This window comes from Amblyraja radiata, chromosome 7, assembly GCF_010909765.2.
Source record: "Amblyraja radiata isolate CabotCenter1 chromosome 7, sAmbRad1.1.pri, whole genome shotgun sequence".
Lineage (NCBI taxonomy): Eukaryota > Metazoa > Chordata > Chondrichthyes > Rajiformes > Rajidae > Amblyraja > Amblyraja radiata.
In genome coordinates, this window is record NC_045962.1 from 38,629,945 (window position 1) to 38,650,672 (window position 20,728).

General features: G+C 42.9%; 1 protein-coding gene across 4 annotated transcripts in view; it reads left to right on the top strand.

The window, feature by feature from the left end:
* Nucleotides 1–285: 285 nt before the first annotated feature.
* igf2bp2 (insulin like growth factor 2 mRNA binding protein 2) overlaps nt 286–20,728 on the top strand; it is a 73,472-nt gene continuing 53,029 nt past the window's right edge. For 2 of the 4 annotated variants that reach the window (XM_033024264.1, XM_033024265.1), the window contains exons 1-2: nt 573–744; nt 2,143–2,203. In XM_033024264.1, the coding sequence (XP_032880155.1) occupies nt 573–744; nt 2,143–2,203 (233 nt within the window). Of the gene's footprint in view, nt 745–2,142; nt 2,204–20,728 lie in introns of all 4 variants that reach the window. The other 2 variants (XM_033024263.1, XM_033024262.1) reach the window with 2 other exon arrangements.

Genomic DNA, 20,728 nt, shown 5'->3' on the forward strand with positions numbered 1-20,728 from the left:
GCTCTCCAGCCAGGGACCCGTCCGCCCAACTAGTCGCCAGCATTGGCCGTCGACCACTTGCAAAGCTCGGCTGCCTGGTGAGTTTGGACGTCGGCGGAGTTTGCTGAGTGTGGGCTGGCGTGTGGGCGCAGGGTGGAGAGCGGTAGCCGGTGTGTTGCCGACCCCTGGCCTCCTTACACACCCCCTTTACACTCACATCCCCGCTGTCTTCGCATTGCACCCACGTGGGGCCCAGGTTTTTTTTTCTGATATTTTTAAGTCTGATTTTATTTAGAGGCGGCGCTTAACCCAAAGGAGCGTCACAGTGACACTTGGAGCCGGACTCGCTCGCTTTTGTCTTGCTGCTGCTACAGTTTAGTTGTTTGGAGGCTGACTTGTATGTTGTGTGGTTTTTGTGTCCCCCTCCCCTCCCTCCTCCCCTTCTATCTTTCGCTTTGGGAGGTATTGAGCGATTAGCTATTTTAATTTATAGGTAGATTTTAGTTGTTTATAATTTTCGATTGTGTGTGTGTGTGTGTGTGTGTGTGAAAGAGAGAGAGAGAGAAAAGGGGGGGGGGAGAGGGAGTGAGATCATGAATAAGTTGTATATTGGGAATCTGAGCTCGTCTGTGACACTCGCCGATATACAACAACTCTTTGGGGAGAGGAAGCTTGCAGTCGGGCAAGTTCTGCTCAAGTCCGGCTATGCCTTCGTGGACTGTCCCGACGAAAATGCGGCGATCAGGGTCATCGAGGCGCTGTCCGGTAAGTGTAGCTTGGCAGTGGGAGCTGCTGACCACCAGCCCCGGGGTAGGGTGGGTGGGTTGTTGTGCTCTCCAGCCCCGAGGGTGCGGGGAGTGAGTGGGTGGCAGGGCACTCTCACCCATTGCCACAGTGGCTGCACGCTGGGGCGCTGGAGCCCGAGGGCGTCCCTCCTTCCTGCCCCTCTCACACCGGCAGCTCAAGGTGCGGGATTTACCAGGCAAAACAAGTCACAGCACACAAAAAAAGTGTCCCTCCGGGACGGGCTGGGTGTCCCGGGCTGAAAGGGAAGTTGTCCTGGGACTGGGAGAGGGTTTGCTTACTGAGCCGAAGTTGCGAAGAGCCAGTGACAGGGCAGCTGAGACCGCAGCCCCCATCTCTCTCCCACTCTTATTTTTTTCCTTATTTTTTTGTTTGATTTTATTCACGGAACGCTGGCAACGCTCAGGCGCAGGAAAGCCCGCGCCGGTGATCCCCGGGAAGGTGCCCATCATTTTACGAGGTGTCCAAGCTTAAGGAGCTGCCGTTCGCGAGCAAAGTGCCTGTAAATCGGTAGCGAGGAGGGGGGCGGGATGGAGAGAGCGAGAGAGAGGGAGAGGGAGAGGGAGGGGGTGGGGAGAGCTGCGCCAGGCCATGGTATCTACACACACAGTCACTAAAACATGCTGGAAGCTTCTCAGTCATTCACACACAACTTTCAAAGCTGCGGGACCCCCAGCCCAAGGAAAGGGGTGGGGGAGGGAGGCAGGCGGCATTAGGTGGGTGAAGGAGAGGGGTGGGGGAAGACTGAGATGGCTCCCATACACCCTCAACGCTGGGGCAAAGAGCCGAAGTTAGCTCCCCAGCCTTCTTTCTCCCCCTCTCGGGTGACTGTGCGGTATCCCTTGTGGGACTGTGGGTCTGTCCCCTATCTCTCCCCTTGCCTGATTTTTTTTAAAGCAGGCTTAGGAGGTGGTGAGAAGCATGGCGGCTCTGTCCTTCATTTTGTGAATCAAAAAAGAGATCTTCTCACTCTCTCTCCTTTGGCGCCGCTTTTTGTTGTTGTGTGCGTGTGTTCCTTTAACACACGAGTTGCATTGCCTCAAACGATATTAATACATGCCCCTTAATGGTGCAATTCAAGCCTGTTGCAAAAGAAAACAAAATTCCCCAGCCCAATGGGAAGCACTTATTCTGCTTAATTTAAAGACATGGTTTGGCTATCTCAATGTCCTACCACAAGTTGAGCAGGAGAGAGAGGGGAGCGAGCGCATGGGGCAACTTGTACGGGATTGTTGCAATTTCTTGTGTAACACTGTTGGGTTGCACGGGGCTCCGGGCATGTGTCAATTTCCCAGCCCCTCGGTTGGCGCCGTCCGCCGCCCCCGAACAAAATTACACCTCCTGCCTTATTTCCATCAGGCAAAGTGGAGCTTCACGGCAAGGTGATCGAAGTTGACTACTCTGTCCCCAAAAAGCAGAGGTGAGCAAGCACATCGGTGATTTATTTTTATGTATATTTTAAATGGTTCGTTGTTTATTGACTCAGCTTGGGTTTTGTGAGCTAATTTAAATCCTCACTTTCCTCAACCCCGCGAGATCTTAATTATTTCTGAAGAGTTTAGATTTGTTGACCGGTGCAATCCCACTTCCGAAAGTTCTGTACGTTTAATGTATAAAAATAACCCAAATGTAATTTTCAGTAAAGGGCACCACGTGTGAGTAACATGGCAATAATGTAATGACCTTTTATAAAACTTTTGCATTATGTTATTTTAATAGTAGAAGAGGGGGGAAGTTGTTAGATAAATTTTATATTCCACAATCTAGAATAAACCCATTTTTGCAATAGTCAGAAATTGCTGGGACTTTCATTTTGACAATTTCCTGTTGTGCATTTTAAGAAACTTCAGTCTTTGAAATAACTGAAACTAACATTGTACCTTTTTAATTTGTTGAAAGTTAGCTTTCATAAAATGGTTAGAATAATTAATGATGTTTAATGTTAGATATATTAGTAATTGCACTGATTTAAAATAGTCTATCCTCAAAATTTTGCCTGTTATCTCCCCACCGATAAAATATTATACTTATTCTGTTTGAAATCTTTCTCTTCCCACCAAGAATGATTTTGTTTCCTTCTGTTGTCCTTCAGTCAGACTTTGCCCTAACACGGGTGGAAGATGATTATGGGAAAAGTATGCTAGGTGTCACTGCTAATTCACACAGACTTTAATAAATAAATGTTAATGTAGAAAGTAAGCAACATTTAGAATGTGAAGGAGCAACAAGAAAAAGCAAAGCTGACCTGTAGGAAGAGTTTTCCTCGCAGTCAGTATTATTAGATGGTTATTATTTCAGTTCATAAACAATATGATTTTAAATGCCGTTGTCATATGTAGATTACAAACTCCAATGATTAGTGCTGTAGGTGGCCATGTTTCCAGTCTAATTGCAATTACATCCTTGTTTCCCTATAATGGTGGAGGTGTCAATTTGTATGTGCTTCCTATCATTTATTTTTAAACTGATCTATAAGTGTATTCTGATATGTAGCAGATGGGATTTTGAAAATGAAAGGTTGACGTTTAAAGTATGTAGTTGTGTTTGTCAGCAGTGGGACACATCTGGATAAATTGCTAGTGCTGTTGGGTTGTTTCTGTCGACCAAGAAGAAGAAAGTCCACTTGAGTCCTATTGTATCTTTCCATGTCTCTTATTCCATCTAACCCTGTATTTCAGGAGAGTGGATTTATCAGGTTGCACAATATTAATACTATTTTTATCAATCGGATAAACTGTCCCACCAGATTTAGATGAGGATGGGATAATTTCAAAGAAGAGCTGTGTGAGGATATTTTCATTGCAAAGTGGGAACAAAACTTAAAATATTGGGAGTGAACTGTTGATGCGCCTTGTGTCTGTTTTCCTGCTTACCTTTTGCAACAGGTGTAGAAGGATGCTGGGAGCAACTAAATATTGGTATCTCCATCAGAGAAATCTGCACTGTGCTGGAAAGATCTTCCATTCATTGTGCCTGATAAGCTTGTTCAGCTGCTAACTGTTACAGAGACCTTGAAGCATAAGTAACTCCTCCCAACCCCCCCCCCCCCCCCCCCCCACAAATCCCACAAATTTATCTTTGGGAATATGTTTCTAGACAACAGGGATCGGTTATACAGGAGTTGTGTTCATATACCACATGAGATCTTTTATTGTTGCACAAACACTGAAAACAGAACAATATGCACTGCACAATATTACATGGTGCAGATAGCACAAAGCATGGGGTGAGGTATTAGTGTATGCATAACATCATCCAGCTTGGGAGTGTGAAGATTATTCCTTGTTAGAGTTTAAACAGAAATTAATGCAACTGTTTTTAAAGAAATGTTTACCAATGGAATATGTGATTCATGTGAAGATTATTCCTTGTTAGAGTTTAAACAGAAATTAATGCAACTGTTTTTAAAGAAATGTTTACCAATGGAATATGTGATTCATGTTTGTATCTTTGCTGTGTTCTTTAAATTTTACATTGTCTTACAAAGGATAAATTGCAGGAAATGTATATATTTTTAACAATGAGGTAGGAATTCCATAACAGTCAAAATGTTTTGTCTCCAGTTATAGGGAAGCAAAGTTTTCTTTTATTTTGATTTAAAATGTGGCTTTTGTTCTATTGCACACAAACAAAACTGAACAAGCTTGTTCCTTTGGAAATGGCACCTCATAGCTGGTTTCTGACAAAAACCTTGGATTAGGTCATGTATCCACTGTCTCTTCCCGTATGCCATGACCCATTTCATTCAGGGAAGGAGTGGTGAACCCCATCACTTTGGTAGGTTTGATCACAGTTTGGCCAGTGCCAGTGAGGTGGCTGCACAAGTTTAATTGTTATCAGGAGATTCCACTTTTGCAAAATATATTTTCTGTGATGGTGACTGAGAGAGAATATTTAATGAACTGTGACAGGAAAACATTGACCTTGTAATTAATGTTTCTTTTAAGAAGAGATTATGAAGCTTTTATTTTGAAGGGGAGATGCTTTAAATATTTGAACAGATCAATAGACAACTCGAAAGAACAGTTAGAAATGCAGGTTTGTGTGACTGAAAATTGCAGAACATAATTTTAGATGGTGCATATTGAGTGTTGTCGATTTTTGTAACTTTGCAAAAGTAATTGCTTATATGAAAACAAGCTTGTAGCTAGAGGGACATATTTGTTTTCCATAATTTAAGCCAGGTTAATCTTATCAACGGACAGGTGTCTTTTCAGAAAATCTCTTGTGTTATTTTCTTAGAGTCTCAAAGTTGTCTTGTTTGGTGTTACACATTAAGTGAGTTTTGAGTGAGCGAGATGCAATTTTTAAACAACACATCACATAAGAAATGTTTTGAATTTGTGGGTGCAATAGAGCAAATTTCTACAACGATTTTGTTGGGCTTTCAGAATAAAGAGGTTCTGTTCATAAATGAATCGATAATTTTCATACTTCAAGGAATTTCAAAGTCCCCTTTGCTGTATTTTCTTGGCATCTTGAAGGATAAAATGTTCTTGCAAATTACCTAAATAAAAGGATTTAAGAGTATCTTCCTTATGAGTTGCTGCATGCTCATTTTGATTGTATTCCCTGCTGCCCTCCTTCTTGTAGTTGAAGTACTGAGCTGTGGAATATTGCACAGTTTACATTTCCATCTCCATGATCTTGCTTTCAGTAATGTCAGGTCCCGGTTCTTTTTATGTGTTCAACGTTTTGATACCCAGCCTTGCCAAGCAATTTATACGTTTGAAATACTTAAAGTGGCGCAGTTTGTGGCTATGCTAAAAGGGAAAAGTGTGGGACCAGTTTGCTAGCTGTTGCCAGGAATCACAAAATAATTACAGTGAAGAAGGCCAGTTGAGTATTCCACTTGGTCCCATTTGCCTGTTCTTTGTCCTGTAGCCCAGCAGGTTATGTTCCTCTGTGCCTATCCAGATTGCTCTCGGAAGTTTTGCTTCTGTTTTCAACCCTCTCTCCCCTCCCTCCTCTAACTTTGCAGGCAGTGAGCTCCAGAGCATCACAATACTTAATGGATTTAAAAATATCCTCCCACTCCACCTTCCCTGTGTATCATTTGTCCATCTATTTAAATATGTGCCCCCTCTAAGTTAAATGAGCTGTATGTTCCTATAAAGTAGAGGCTGCCTATGACTGACTTATTTGCTATAGGGGGGGGGGGGGGGGGGAAAGCTAAGTGATCCCCTTTATTGTTGCTACAAAAGTATTTTCAGTGTGACCCATTTTATTTGAGAAAACATTATCTTCATTATTAATGCTTTTGGTGGCCATATCTTGGATCAATAAAAAAAACGCCCAGTCATATGAGTGTAGATTTTGTCCGATCAAAGCTAGACTTTTATCTGGAGAGGCTGTTCAGAGTTTTACAACATTAGACAACTGCTAGTATGTTAAATATCTATGGGAGTAATTAAAGTAATCACATGAGAGGAGTTTGAGAGCTTGAATTTTGACCAACCGCTCTTGTTCTATAGTATTCTTATTCTGTAGTGGATGACAAGCTGATTATTAGCATTAAAAAAATCCCTAAATGTAATGTGCTCAGAATTGTTTGCCTGAGATTAAGGAAGAAATGCAGTTGGGAAAAAATGGTGTGATGTTTTGTTAATAATTTACGTTTGATTCACTCTTGGTGCTCTGCACAACTTGAATTTTCATTCAAATCCACTTTTAGATGTCTCGACATCAGCCCGCAGAACTGTCCCGGCCTACCAGCTGAGATTAAAATGTTTCTTCCCCCTGCCCAGTTACATAAATGTATTTATTATTTACTCAATTCCCACGTTTTTCATAAAAGCCTATATCAAAAAGGGAACATTGGATCTGTCAGGTTGATGCCATTATTAAATCACAATAAAAAAACACCATTCAAATTCCTTCATGAAAGAAGAAAAATGTTAGAGACAATTTTATGAAAGGGTATCAAGTCTTTAATGTTGGATATATTAAACCTACTAAATGATTATTAAGCATTTATCAGTTATAAATTGGAAAGGAAATGAGAGAAACTTATTTTCCTGATAGTAAACATTTAATTACAACCTCACTTTTTTAGGTAAATTATTTGCCATTGGCTGTGAGCAATTCAGAGTAAACAATCAGATTTATGCAGGGGTATGAATTTTTTGACTCATATTTCTGCAGTCTAGACAGTCCTGTGATTTGTGTTGAGTGAGTTGATTTGCAGTTTGTGCAAATGCATCCGTCTTCTAAAGACCAGTTTGGCCTGGAAAAGCCCAAAGAGCATGACCCGGGATTCTCATTGCTCTCCTTGTGATGTTACAATTGAAAAGGATGGTGGAGGATTGATTTCTGAGGCAGCAGGTGCAGATTTCCTTTAAAAAAAACAAAAAAAACAATTGCCCATTTACAATTTGCAAGTTGGAGGTGATGCTGGATGAGTTTGTGTTTTTGTGGCACATGGAGTTTGCTAATCCACGGTGCCTGGATGTGGATGGAGTATCAGTGAAGCATAAAATCCAACCTCAAGGTGAAATCATCACCAAACTAAACAGAGGCAGAAAGTGATTGGGGCTGGGATGTTTGGAGGCAGAGTTTGAAGGTGTTGTGTGCTCCTGGGAACTGTCTTCTGGGAACCTGTGGGGTTCACGTTTAATTAAAAATAGTTCAGAAATATAACTGACCGGCAAAAAGCAGATTAGCAATTCTTGCAGAGATTATTGGATATTAGTGATTTAACGAGGGAAATTTATCCTTTATTATGTGCAGTTAATTTTTTGTTATTGCTTTCCATGAGCACTGTTTTTACTTAAGATTTCTGGTCTTTGTTTATGTTTTAAATACACTGAATGTCCCTCATCCCTCAATATGGTTTCACTCTTGTGTGTGTCAAGCTTGTAGTGACTCTGTAGGAGGGGAGATTTTTATTTGGGCTTCAAAGATATTTGCTTTTTTATGCCACACCACCCAAACAATAACATTTTAAATACATCTAGCGTATGTTAATATGTGGAAATAGAAATATTAAATGCCTGTCAATTAATAGCACATAAATTGTAAATTTGCACTTCCTCCTGTGTGTTTTTCTTTTTTGAGATCAGTTGTTTTGACCTGGTCATTGGCAATGTTCTATGAGCTTGAATGAAAAAAACACCAGTTGCTGATTTGGTGTTCTTTAATCAGTAGTTCAGCTGGTGAAATTTGTTATGTTTTAGGGATTAAATCTTTCCAGAATTTCAGTCGTTAGTTCCCTACAGTAATGTCCCAAGACCTACTTGGAATTCTGTACAGACAAGGCATTTTTGGCTTTAAATGTTATCTCTGTTTCTTTCTCCAAAGAGGCTGCCTGACCTATTGAGTGTTTCCACAATTTCTGTTGTTATTCCTCTCTGAAATGTTGGTTGTTTTCTTAAAAACTTTTTACAGAGAACAAACCTGTTTTGAAGATCCTTGGCAAGGACTGAAATTATAAAAATAAAACTTGCAAAATCAATGGGTTTAATTTAAAGAATTGCCTCTTACATTTTACCACCTCTAGATTTTGGCATGACGTTTATGAAAAAGTGATAGGGGAAATTTGTCATTTTGTTAAAAGGGGAAAACTGGACTTGTCAGATGGATTTTATATTGAACTGTCTGCAAATCTTAGTTTTAAATAAAGAGTAATTGCAGTGTTGATTGGGAGAGTGCACAAAGTTTTAAAATAATTCGATCTAGAAAGGGAAACAATGTATGGATTAATGTTGATATTTTCAAAGAAAGGAATATTTTCATATGGAAATGAATATCCAATTTTCTGTTTAGGTTTTGCCAACCTGAGTTTACAATAAAATGGCACAAAAATAATTTAGTAGATGGTTTCTGTTTGAATGCAGAAAATTGAAAATCAAGGTTTAAATTGTATCTTTAAAGAGATGCATAAGTGCAAAGAAATAATGAATTCTAAATGAAACAAGCTGTTCCTCCAGCAGCAATTTTGTTGATTTAGCACCACAGTGCTTTGGTGAAATCATTTGGTTGTACCATTTTGAGCCAGCAGACAAACAAACAAACTCTTAACTTAAGCATGTCATGTTTTGGTGGGAGGGGGAGTTGGTGGGTGGTGACATCATCAAAGCTGACAGGATTTAAAACACTGGGCTCAAAGTGGCAATGTGAAGCTGCACAGTTTACTGGAAGCATATTTATATTTAGTCAGTACTGTCTGTGATTCATATTTTTATTATGATTATTGGCTGTTGACTTTAAAAACACCAAATTCCGGGAGGGAGCCTTTGTTGGAGCAGTCTCTGGACTGCAGTGTGTGTGAGGAATGAAGTTACCTGAGCCAAGAGGTGTGTTGCATTTGTGAGCATATCAATATATGCGTGGATGGAGAAAGCTTCAGTAATCTGCTCAATATTCCCAGATCAGTTTGAAGTTTTTGGAGCAGCTGTTGGTGTAAAGTGGGAGATGCAAAGTAGAGCAGCTCACAACCACTGCTGCCATTCTGTGGATTTCAAACCAGGATCATGAGCCCTGTCCTGGAAAGAACCTAGCAGAGGCAGCCATGTGTCGCCAAGGACAGTGGGGCTGATTTAGGAGGGGTGTAAATCCAGAGAGTGAAGTCTGAGGAGACAGTCCTGGGAAATAGTGACTGTGTGGAACTTGCACAGTTGAATGAAGGAACTAGCCTGCACAGCTGAATGAAGGAACTAGCCTGCACAGCAGGGTCATCTTTGGTGCTCAGATTAGGACCAGTGCTGAAAGAGATGTTTATCAAAGAAGGGAACATCACAGACGACGCTGTATAATACTGAGGCACTATATTGCTGGTGAGGGAACTGTCACAGAATCAAGCAGTGCAACAGTAATGCTGAGGATGTGTTTGTCATGGTATAACACGGGAATACAGGCCTCGCTGACTATCAACACAGGTATGCAACACTGGGGGAATGTACTGGTGGGACAGCTCTGTCTGTATGCAACACTGGGGGAATGTACTGGTGGAGCCAGTTCTGTCACTGTTAACACTGGGGTACTGTACTGGTGGGGGCAGGTCTCACTGTATAACACTGAGGTGCAGTGATGATGGTGACAGCACTGTATTACATGGTACAGTTCAGATGTGGACGCGTCTGTCACTATTTAATGCAGAACTGGCTCCATTGGGGCTGTCATTGTATAACACGGGTACAGTATGGTGGCGACGGTCTGTCACTATAACACTCCGTTGCAGTGATGACGGTGACAGCTCTGCCACTGTGTAACACTGGGGTACAGCACTGGCAGAACTGCTATTTCACTGTATTACATGGTAGAGTTCAGATGTGGACAAGTCTCACTATTTAATGCAGGACTAGTACGTATGGGGGTGTCACGGTATAACACGGGCACAGTATGGTGGGGACAGGCCTGTCACTGGTTTAACGCTGGGATAGAATACTGATGCAGACATGTCTGGGATACAACTACTCAAGGAGAATGGTGCAGGGATACCTGTAGCACTGCGAGTACAGCACTGGTGGGGAGGGTTTCTGTCACTGTATGACAGTGAGCTACAGGTTGGGGGGACAGTCATTTAAAACTCTAATGTAGTTCTGTCAGGGATGGGTCTGTCACTGTATAACGTTGGGATACTGTAGTGGTGCAGACATTCTGTCACTCTTTAACACCGGAATACAAGTACAGGTGGAGACTGGTCAGTCATTACTTAACAAAGGGATACAAATGATAACGGGGAATGGTATATAACTAACAATGGAGAACAGCATTGGTGAGGACATGTCTGGGGACTGTCATTTAAAACTTGGGTGCAATTCTGTTGGGGGAAACATCTGTCATTATATAACATTGGGGTTTAGTACTGGTGGGAACAGGTCTGTTATTGTATATCACATGAGACCCCTGTCACAGTTTTACACGGGACCACAGTGGTAAAGACTGCTCTGACTAAAAATGTGGAGGACAATTTGGGTGGGGAGGGGGTCTATCACTGTACAACTCTGTGGTATAGTACATGTTGTTAATTGTTTAACACAGATACAAATACTCATGGGGATTGTTGTCACTGACACTGCTATAGTTGGGGACAGGTCTGCCATGCTATAACACTGGGATATAGTGTCAATAGCAACAGGTCTGTTACCATATAATACTAAGATAGAGTATTGATGGAGACTGGCCATTGGATAGCACTGGGATACCCATAGTCATGGGGAATGGTCTGTCACTGTGTAACACTGGTGGGGACTACTCTCGCTGTATCATTCTGGGATACAGCGTGAAGACCGACCCAATCGTTGTATAACTCTGGGGTACAGCATTGGTGTAGACAAATCTGTCAATCTATAACATTGAAGTGCAGTACTGTTGGGCGCAGGTTTGTTACTCGATTAACTGGGGTACAGCACTGATGGAAACAGTTCGGTCTATGCCTAACAATGGGATACAGGTAAGTGATTGTATAACATTGGGATACGAGTGGTCTAAGTTTTTAAGTTGGAAAGAGTGTGGAGAAGATTTACAAGGCTGTTGCCAGGTCTTGAGGGCCGGAGCTATAGGGGGAGATTGGGCAGGTGAGGACTATATTCTTGGAGCGCCGGAGGATGAGGGGCGATTTTATAGAGGTGTATAAGATCATGACGGGACTAGATAGGGGACTCGAGTATCAGAGGACATTGGTTAAAGATGAGAGGAGAAAAAATTAATAAGAACCTGAAGGGCAATCTTTTCACACAGTGTAATGGCTATGTGGAACGAGCTGTCAGAGGATGTGGTTGAGGTCGGTACTATAACGACATTTAAAAGATATTTGGATGCGTACATGGATACAAAGGGTTTAGATGGATATGGGCCAAACATGGGCAGGTGGGGCTAATGTAGACGGGGCACTTTGGTTGGCATGGGCAGGTTGGGCCAAAGGGCTAATTTCTGGGCTGTATGACTCTGGTCATGGGGAATAGTCATATCATTGTGTTACACTGGGGGAACAGGCCGTTACTGTGTATTATTGGTGTAGAATACTGTTGGGGACAGGTCTGTCAGTGTATAACCTGGGAACAACACTGGTGGAAATCGGTCTTTTCACTGTATACCACAGGGGTACAGTATTGGTGGGGTCTGTCTGTTCCTGGAGAACTTTAGGGGTACAATAGAGATAGATATGGGTTAGTCATGGTATAGCACTGGGATACAAGTACTTGTGGTCTTTTATTGTATAATGCTGGCATACAGTACTGCTGGGGAGAGGTCTGTCATTGTATAACTCTGGGATTCAGTACTGGTGGAAACTGGTCAATCAGTGCTTAACATGGGAATACAAGTACTTGAGAAGAATGGTCTGTTAACATGTACCATGGGTACAGCAATGGTAGGGACCCATCTGAAGAAGAATCCTGAATGTCACCTATTCATTCCCTCTACAAGTGCTGAATCATTCCAGCATTTTGTTTTACTGAAGATTCCATCATCTGCAGTTCCTTGTGTTCCTACGGCTGTACTTGTACTGGTTTTACCCCTCCCTCTTCCCCATCTCCCTCCCCTGTGCCTCACCTGGACTCCCATCTATTTCTTCCCTCCAAACAACCGCTGCTACTTTCGTCCCTCAGGCTTCACAATCCACAACTCATCAAACCTGTTGCACACCTACTTTTCTTATCTCTGGCTTTTGTCCCAACCACCTGTCTGTTGGAACAACCCCTGCCATGCTCTGTCCTGCCTCTCCCTTTTTCCAGCTTTCTTCTGCCCCCTACAATCATTCTGAAGAAGTGTCTTAATCCAACATCACCTATCTATGTTCTCCAGAGAAGCTGCCTGACCTGCTGAGTTACTCCAGCACTTTGTGTCCGTTTGTGTGTTAACCAACATCTGCAGTTCTGTTTCAACTATATTAACGTTAATTGTATTAACTGCAAAGTTAATACCTTACTCTGTTATAGCAAACACTTGACAATAACCGTCAACCCCCCCCCCACCTTATGGTCTGTTATAACGAGGGGTTGCATCCAAAACTTTCTACTTGTACTCTTTGATTTCTCTGTTCTACAAACTGCCCAGCGCACTGCCATAGACTGTCAAGGTCCTGCCCTGGTTTGACTTCCCAAAATACAACTCCTCGCACTGACCTGAATTAAACTCCATCAACCATTCTTTGAATTATTTGCCTAGCTGATTGAAGATGTTACTGTAATTTTTAATAACCATCCTCTCTCTGTATGATAACACCGTAGTGTCATCTGAAAACTTACTAATCGTGCCATGACATTTGCATCCAAATCATAGATGTAAATAACAAGCAATGGGCCCAACACTGATCCCTGAGGCACGCCATTAATCACAGGCCTCCGCTCCGAAAACCAACCAACCCCTTCCTACCATGAAGCCAATTCTATATTCAAATAGCTAGCTCTCCCGAGATCCCATGCGTACCTAACTTTCCAGAGCAGCCTACCATACAGAACCATGTCAAAGGCTTTGCTGAATTTCATATGGACTATGTGTATGCCTGGCCCTACTTCTACTGTATATCACTGGGTTGTAGTTATGGTGGGGAGAGTTCTGTCACTGTATAGCGCTGGGGTACAGTACTGGTAGAGATGGATTTGTTTAACACTGGGAAACATGTACTCGGGGTGAATGGTCTGTCACTGCATGACTGTAAGCTGCAAAACTGATGGGGACAGAGCTGGGGACTATCATATAAAGCTCGGATGCACTTATGATGGGGATTGGCCAGTCGCTGTATAAGGCTAGGGTACTATACTGGTGAAGACACTCTGTCACTCTTTAACACTGCAATACAAGTGCTTATTGATTTAACTGTGGGTTAGACCGGTGTGGATAGATCTGCCATTGTATAAGTTGGAGTACAGGCATGCTGGGGACAGGTCTGCACTGTACAATTTTACTTTTAAGTACCAGGTCAATGTGTTGTATTGGGATATTAGACCTCTGCTCTACTTGCAAATATCTGCACTGGTGTCCCTCTGAAAACCTTTGCTCTGAGTGTCTCTCTTTTGTGTTCCTGTTTGGAACGAATGGTTTCCCTGTGACTACCGTCCGGAATCTCTTCAGAAGTTGAAACATCAAAGTGGTTGCCTATCACCATTCAGTCTGTGGAAACACAGCGTAAGTATATCCTGACTTGTTTGGAAATCTCATCAAATTTGTTATTCCTCCTCGTGTGGTCATTGTGTGATATGATTAATTTTGAGCCAAATTCCTTCCTGTACATTGCACGATCAAGCCATTCTCCTTTAGTGTTGTAGGATGTTGTGATGTCTGGGGGGGGGGGAGGTGACGTGGAATGAGGTGAAGTTGGGATAGCGGCTGTGCACTGACATTGGTGGACAGGCATTTGAAGGGGTTCTGAGGGTGTAGATTGGTTTCAGCCAGTAGTTAGAAAGATTAGGAGTGATTGGATCACAACTTGGTTTTTGGGAAACAGCTCTGCCTAAGATCGCAAGAAATTGCAGAGAGTTGTGGATCTAGCCCAGTCCATCACACAGGCCAGACGCCCACCATTGAATCCATCTACACTTCATGCTGCCTCGGGAAATCAAACAACATAATCAAAGAGCTTTTCCATTCTAGTCATTCCTTCTCCCCACTCCCATTAGGTAGAAGATATAGGAGCACACACCATCAGACTTGGGACCTGTTTCTTCCCCTCTGTTATCAGGCTTCTGGACGGTCCTTCCATTGGCTAGGGTACAGGCGGATTCTTCTCTATCTCATTGCAGATATTGGAATTTGTCTCTGGAACTGTTGCACTACAATGCTAAGAACAATATTCTGCACTCTGCATTATTACATTCACTCTATTGTTTGAGTTTAGCTTGATTGTATTTATTTATTATCTGATCATTATCTGATTTGAGTGGATAGCATGCAAAACAAAGCTTTCATTGTATCACGGTACATGTGACAATAATCATAAACTTAAATCTATTTCCAATGTTAATGATCACAGGAGCTCTGGAGAGGAAGAGCAGGAAGTGGCATTTGCCTACATTTGGTGGGGCAGGAAGTAGCATTTCCCCAGGGTCAGTGGTCAGAGGGCCAGGAAGGGCACTCACCTGAGGTCAGAGAGGCAAGAAAGGTCAATGTCCAAGGCCGGAGGGGTAGGAAAAAGCGAGAGAGATCCATCCAATGTGAGCATATCCTCCCTTAGCCGCAGGGCCAAAACTATCCACGCAGTGCTTCAAATGCGGTATCACAAACGCCCTGTGAAGTTGCATATAACTTCCCTATTTTCATACCATATTTTCTGCAATGCTGCCGACATTGCTTTCTCCTTCCTCATTACCTGCTGTACTTGCAGGATAATCCTTTGCGATTTAGGAACTCAGACCCCTGAATCTCTTTAGATGACAACAGTGCTGGAGTTCTGATCTGTGTGGCAGGAGTTGCCTTATCCGATGCTGAGGGCTGGTTGCTGTGTATGTCGGGGATTGTGAGTGAGTGCAGCGAGACATCGGATGCACATTGGGGAGATGTGGATTCGTGTTTCACGCCGATCAGGACCTCCGCTGCAGTGTTGAAGAAGAGGGTTCGTAGCTTGCCTATTGCATTGGGCACTGCACCTGGTTTGGTCTGGGAGCTTGGTTTCCTGACTGGTTCATCCAAACAGTCTGTTTCTCAAAAGCAGTCTGTACTGCGATTCCCATTAAAGTGAGGCTATGTCATCTGTACATACGTCAAGAAACAGGAGTTGGAAAGAAAAACTATTACACACTTATGTAAATTCCATGAGTGTGCATTTTATGTCAGATGTTTGGTTTGCGATTTGTAAATTTTGCAGGGGTTTTCTCCGTTCAGGGAACGGCAGTAATGTGGAGCATCACCCAGATGGCAATCCCCAGTCTATCGATTTGCTGTCCCCCTCCTGCCTGAATTTAATCTGTCCACTGCTCACACCATTGCCTTTGGTGGCTCGGGCTGGTAGCCCGGGAATTCTCTCTGAATCTTCTCCCCTTTCAGAATGCATCTTTAAATCTCTGCCTCTCCTGAAACCTGACAGTACAGTAGCTTGCTGTGAGCCCACATAGCATTGGCTGGAGTGGAGAATGATTTGACCAGGCTTTTCTGATCGAAAGCTGGATGATCTCAAGTGACTGTTATCGAGATTAACGAGAGATGGAGATGAAAAGTAGGTTAGTTATGTTCTGACAGTGAGGTCGCTAATTGAACACATCAAGGTAGTTTGTTGAATGAGGAAAAATTGAGGGAAGTGACAAGGTAATAACTGGTCATACATTACGGAAACGGGCCCTTCAGCCCACAGAGTCTGAGTATCAGGCACCCATCCACACTAATTCTATGATCCCATATTATTCTCCCCACATTCCGAACAATCCCCCCCCTCCCCCCAGATTCTACCACTCACCTACACGCTAGGTTCACTTATCAGTGGTCAGCTAACTCGCAGCCCACAAGTCTCCCAGAGCACCTGAGGGAGACTGACAGGGTCGCATGAATACTTTTTCTTAGAGTTTGGGATGGAGTGAGGGAATTTGAGGAGGGAATGAGGTACCTGGAGAGCTTGTGATATCAGGATGTTGAGGGACAAGAATTAAAAGCTTGAGGGAAGGTTGTGGAGAAGGAATGTGAATCATGTTTGGAGTTTGATGCAGCTGGGACAATCTCACCAAGTTGTCCCAAATACAGTATATATTACATCCTTCTTCCAGATTTTGTCTGTTTTGGATAGGCCATAACGGCCTGAAGCCATTGGAGATTTGGTTCTTAAGTCCATCATGGGATGGAGTTTTATTGGCTTTTGTATCATCAGAGCCCTTGTACTTTGTGTTGCTTGGCGTTCCCAGTACAGTGCCAGATACCTTGCACATCGCTACTCTGGCTAATCTGGAGGTTTTGTCACAAAATCCTATGTGGCCAGCTGCCTGCCTTCCCCCATCTGACATGTCCATTGTAACATGTACCAGCTATTTGTTCCCTTGGGACATCCTTGACTATCAATCAAAGACTCCAATTTGCCCAATATTTTTTGTGTGTATTGACATTGTGTTCAAAGAAAACCAAGGAGGGGGTGGGGGAGAGCATTGACACCATCTTTTTTTTCAATGCAACCTGAGATTGTAGCTGCCTTTGTCCTGAAATTAATTTCCATAGACTCCAGTAATCCTGGGAGGTGGGCAGACTTATGATGAGGTTGATCTGGAAAGTTCTGTGAACTCGTAAATCGAATTCCATAGCGTTTATCATACCCTCACCCTGCATGCCCTTCGAGGATTCTATAATCCCAGCTGTTTGCCCCTCCACAGAAAGTCTACAATGAGAAGCTGCTGCTAAGTGAAAGTGGAAGTGAGCTTTCAGCTCCTTCGTGGATTTTTAGTCTGTTTTGGTTTTGAAAGTGATACCAAGTGCTCTAGTGACATCATCAGTGAGTGTCACATGACTGCCAGAATGCAGGCTGGAAAACACGCCTTTCATTCACTGGGCCACACATATCTTCACACATACTCACAAAACCACAGCTGAGGTTTCTTTTCTCGCAGTTCAAAGCAGGTGTGGCGCAGCATTCAAGTTCCTGAAGATTCTTGCTGGTAATAATTTCCAAAGTCTTTGTTTAGAGCTGTTTGTCTTGTATTGGATCCCAACCAAGCTCAGGGCCCCCAGCTGAACACCTCAGATTTTATGGTGCCCCATTCATCTAGCCAGCTATCACTTGGGGTCCAGATATAGATTATCACACCAACAGTCAGGATGATTTTGAAAGGAACCACTAAACAACATTATTGAACATGTGATCTGGCCCGCCACATGGCCTGTGAACTTTGGCCGAAGTGTGTGGAGGGTAGATCACAAAATGCTAGAGTAACTCAGTGGGACAGGCATCTCTGGAGAGAAGGAATGGGTGAGAGGGTGGTTTCGGGTCGAGACCCTTCTTCAGACTCGCGTTTCGGGTCGATACCCTTCTTCAGTGAGTGGAGGGTGTTGAGCAAGGAACCAAATTTCTTTTCCTGATTGTGAATTCTTTGTGTCCTATACACCTGCATTGTGTGAATGTGCAGGAAATTATTCACTAAAAGTCGCACTGTGACTGAATTGATGTCTACGTTGCCATATTTGGGTAATCAGCAGTTTTTGCTCTAGGCTACTGGCTCGGTCTGTCCTGTCATGTTACTGACATCTTGGCCATTGGGTCTTTTTATTCACAGTTATCATCTTTGCAACAAATGAAAGTCAAACTGGGAACATAGAAATGTAAGAGTTAGGGCATCAGGAGGTTAATGATCTGCCCAACATGCACAGGCACAGCTCTTCGGATGACTATGTTTGCCAACCATCAACTACCCACCTATACTAATTCCATTTATGGCCTTTGCCCATCATCTTCTATGTCATGGCAAAATATTCCATTGGACAAATTACTGGGTTAAGAGACTACCCCTATCACAGACCAATAAATAAGTTGGATCTGAATGGTTTGTTCAGAAGAATGAGGGGTAATCTTATTTGAAGCATGCAAGGCCTAAGAGGGTATGACAAGGTGAATGTTGAGATGTTTTCACGAGTGGGAGAGTCTCGAATGAAAGGACTGTTACAAGACTAGGAAGCAGCCATTTAAAACTGAGATATATAGAACTTTCTTCGCATGGGTTAGTGAGCCTCTGGAATCCCAAACCCTGGAAGGTTGTGAAGGCTAGAATATTGGAGGTATTTAAAGTGAAAGTAGATACATTTTAAATTGAAGGATCTATGAATTTGGCACAGAGGCCAGCGGAAGATCGGCCTTGATTATAATTAACAGCAGTGGTGGCTTGAACGGCTGATTTCTCCTGCTCCAATTTTCTTATGTTCTCTTGATTCAGTGCTCATTCCGATACTGAAATTTTGTGAGAGGATCTGCCTCCACCACCCACTAGGGCAATGTGTTTTAGATTGCAACCACTCTCTGGGTGAAAATACTGTTCCTCGGGTCTCTCCAAATCTCCTATTGCTTTAACTTAACCCATACTCTCCAGTTTTAGGCATTTCTGTTGCAGGGAAAGGTTTCCTGCTATCCACCCGATCTATGCCCCCCATAGTTTGTTCTCTATTAGATTCTCTCATGGCTTCCGAGGTGATTGCTGGAACCACTATTGGGCTCCGCATCAGTTGAAAATCTCTGAATATTCGCTTTGAGTTGTTTTTACTTCAGCTGGGAACCAAGAAAAGGATGATGGAGTTAAATCGATCTGATTGAGTGACTGAAGAGCCCCATAAGCCCCTGTTGCTGACTAACACGAGTGAGTCACTCATCAAGTTGCAGCGGATTGAATAGGGATGATGGGTGACCTGGCTTGAGTCACCGTGTGCTTTGATGCAGGAACACTCGGTTGCCTGGCTTCTCCTCCTTTACCTCTATACAGACTTGGCACTAGGCAAAATGCAACAACCAGGCAAACCCCACTGTTGTCACTGACAGAGCCCCGGAGCACTGTAACAGGCCATTAAACCCACCATATCCGTGCTGATTGTCAACCTATACCAACCTCATTTCTCAGCACTCATCTCTTAGCCACTGTCTTTGCCATGGAGTTTCAAGTGCTCGAATGTCTCGTCAATCCAGTGATGAGTTGGTGAAATACTGGGAACGGGAGTGCAGTGAGCCTGTGGAAGTGTACAAGATATGTTCTTCATCCCCTTCTGACGTATTCCAGCAATGAGTGACCTTGGACTGACGTAGGAACTGATGTCAGAGTAAAGGTCGTAGGAATTATAGTGTTATGTTCAAAAGAGAAGTCTACAAGATAACTAGAACATGGAACAGTGCAGCACAGAACAGGCCCTTCGGCCCACAACATCTGTGCTGAACATGATGCCAAGACCAACTCTTATCGCACTGCACATAAACCATTCCACTTGCCAATTCAAAAGTCTCTTAAATGCCACTATCATATGTGTCTCAACCACCACCCAGGGCAGCATGTTCCAGACACTAGCCACCCTCTGTTTACCCGCATGACCCTGGAAAGGGAGCACACGATGTCCTTGGGGAATTTGGAGGCTTTCCGTGAATGCTGGATTACCACAACGTCTCGAGTGCATTGTAGATATGGATGATAATGTTCTAATTTGATGGTTTATGTTTGTAAACTGCAGTGTAGTTTGTAACTATAATTATGCGGTACTCTAAGCAGTACTTTGTAACTGTAATTATGCAATAAAAGCACATTGTTAAGGGAAGAAAATGATGTAAAAATTTCCCCACACTAAACTTTGCACCTCTCATCATAAAGCCTCTAGTATTTGATTTTTCCATCATGAACAAAAGCTTCTAACTGGCTAACCTTTCTATGCCTTTCATAATTTTATAAACTTCAATCCTCTCCATGCAACCTCCAGCATTCCAGAGAAAACAATCCAAATCTGTCCAACCTCTCCCAGTAGCTAATATCCTCTAATCCATGCATCATACTGGTAAACCTCCTCTGCACCCTTTCCAGAGCTTCCACATGCTTTCTGTAATGGGGTGACCAGAACTGCACACAAACTCCAAATACGGCCTGACCAAAGTCCTATAAAGCTGCATCATGACCTCCTGATTCTTATACTCAATGCGCCGACCTATGAAACCAAGCATACCATATGCCTTCTTTGCTACTTACTCTTCCACTTTTGGGGAGATATGGCCTTAAACCCCAAGATCCCTCTGTACAACAATGCTGTTAAAGATCATGCCATTAATTGTGTATTTTGGTATTGCATTTGACCTCCCAAAACAACACCTCACACTTGCTCAGATTAAAATCCATCTGCTATTTCTCCATCAATTAACCCAGTGGATCTACAGTGCCCTCCATAATGTTTGGAACAAGGACCCTTTATTTAATTATTTGCCTCTGTACTCCACAATTTGAGATTTGTAATAGAAAAAATCACGTGGTTAAAGTGCACATTGTCAGATTTTAATAAAGGCCATTTTTATGCATTTTGGTTTCACCATGTAGAAATTACAGCAGTGTTTATACATAGTCTCCCCATTTCGGGGCACCAG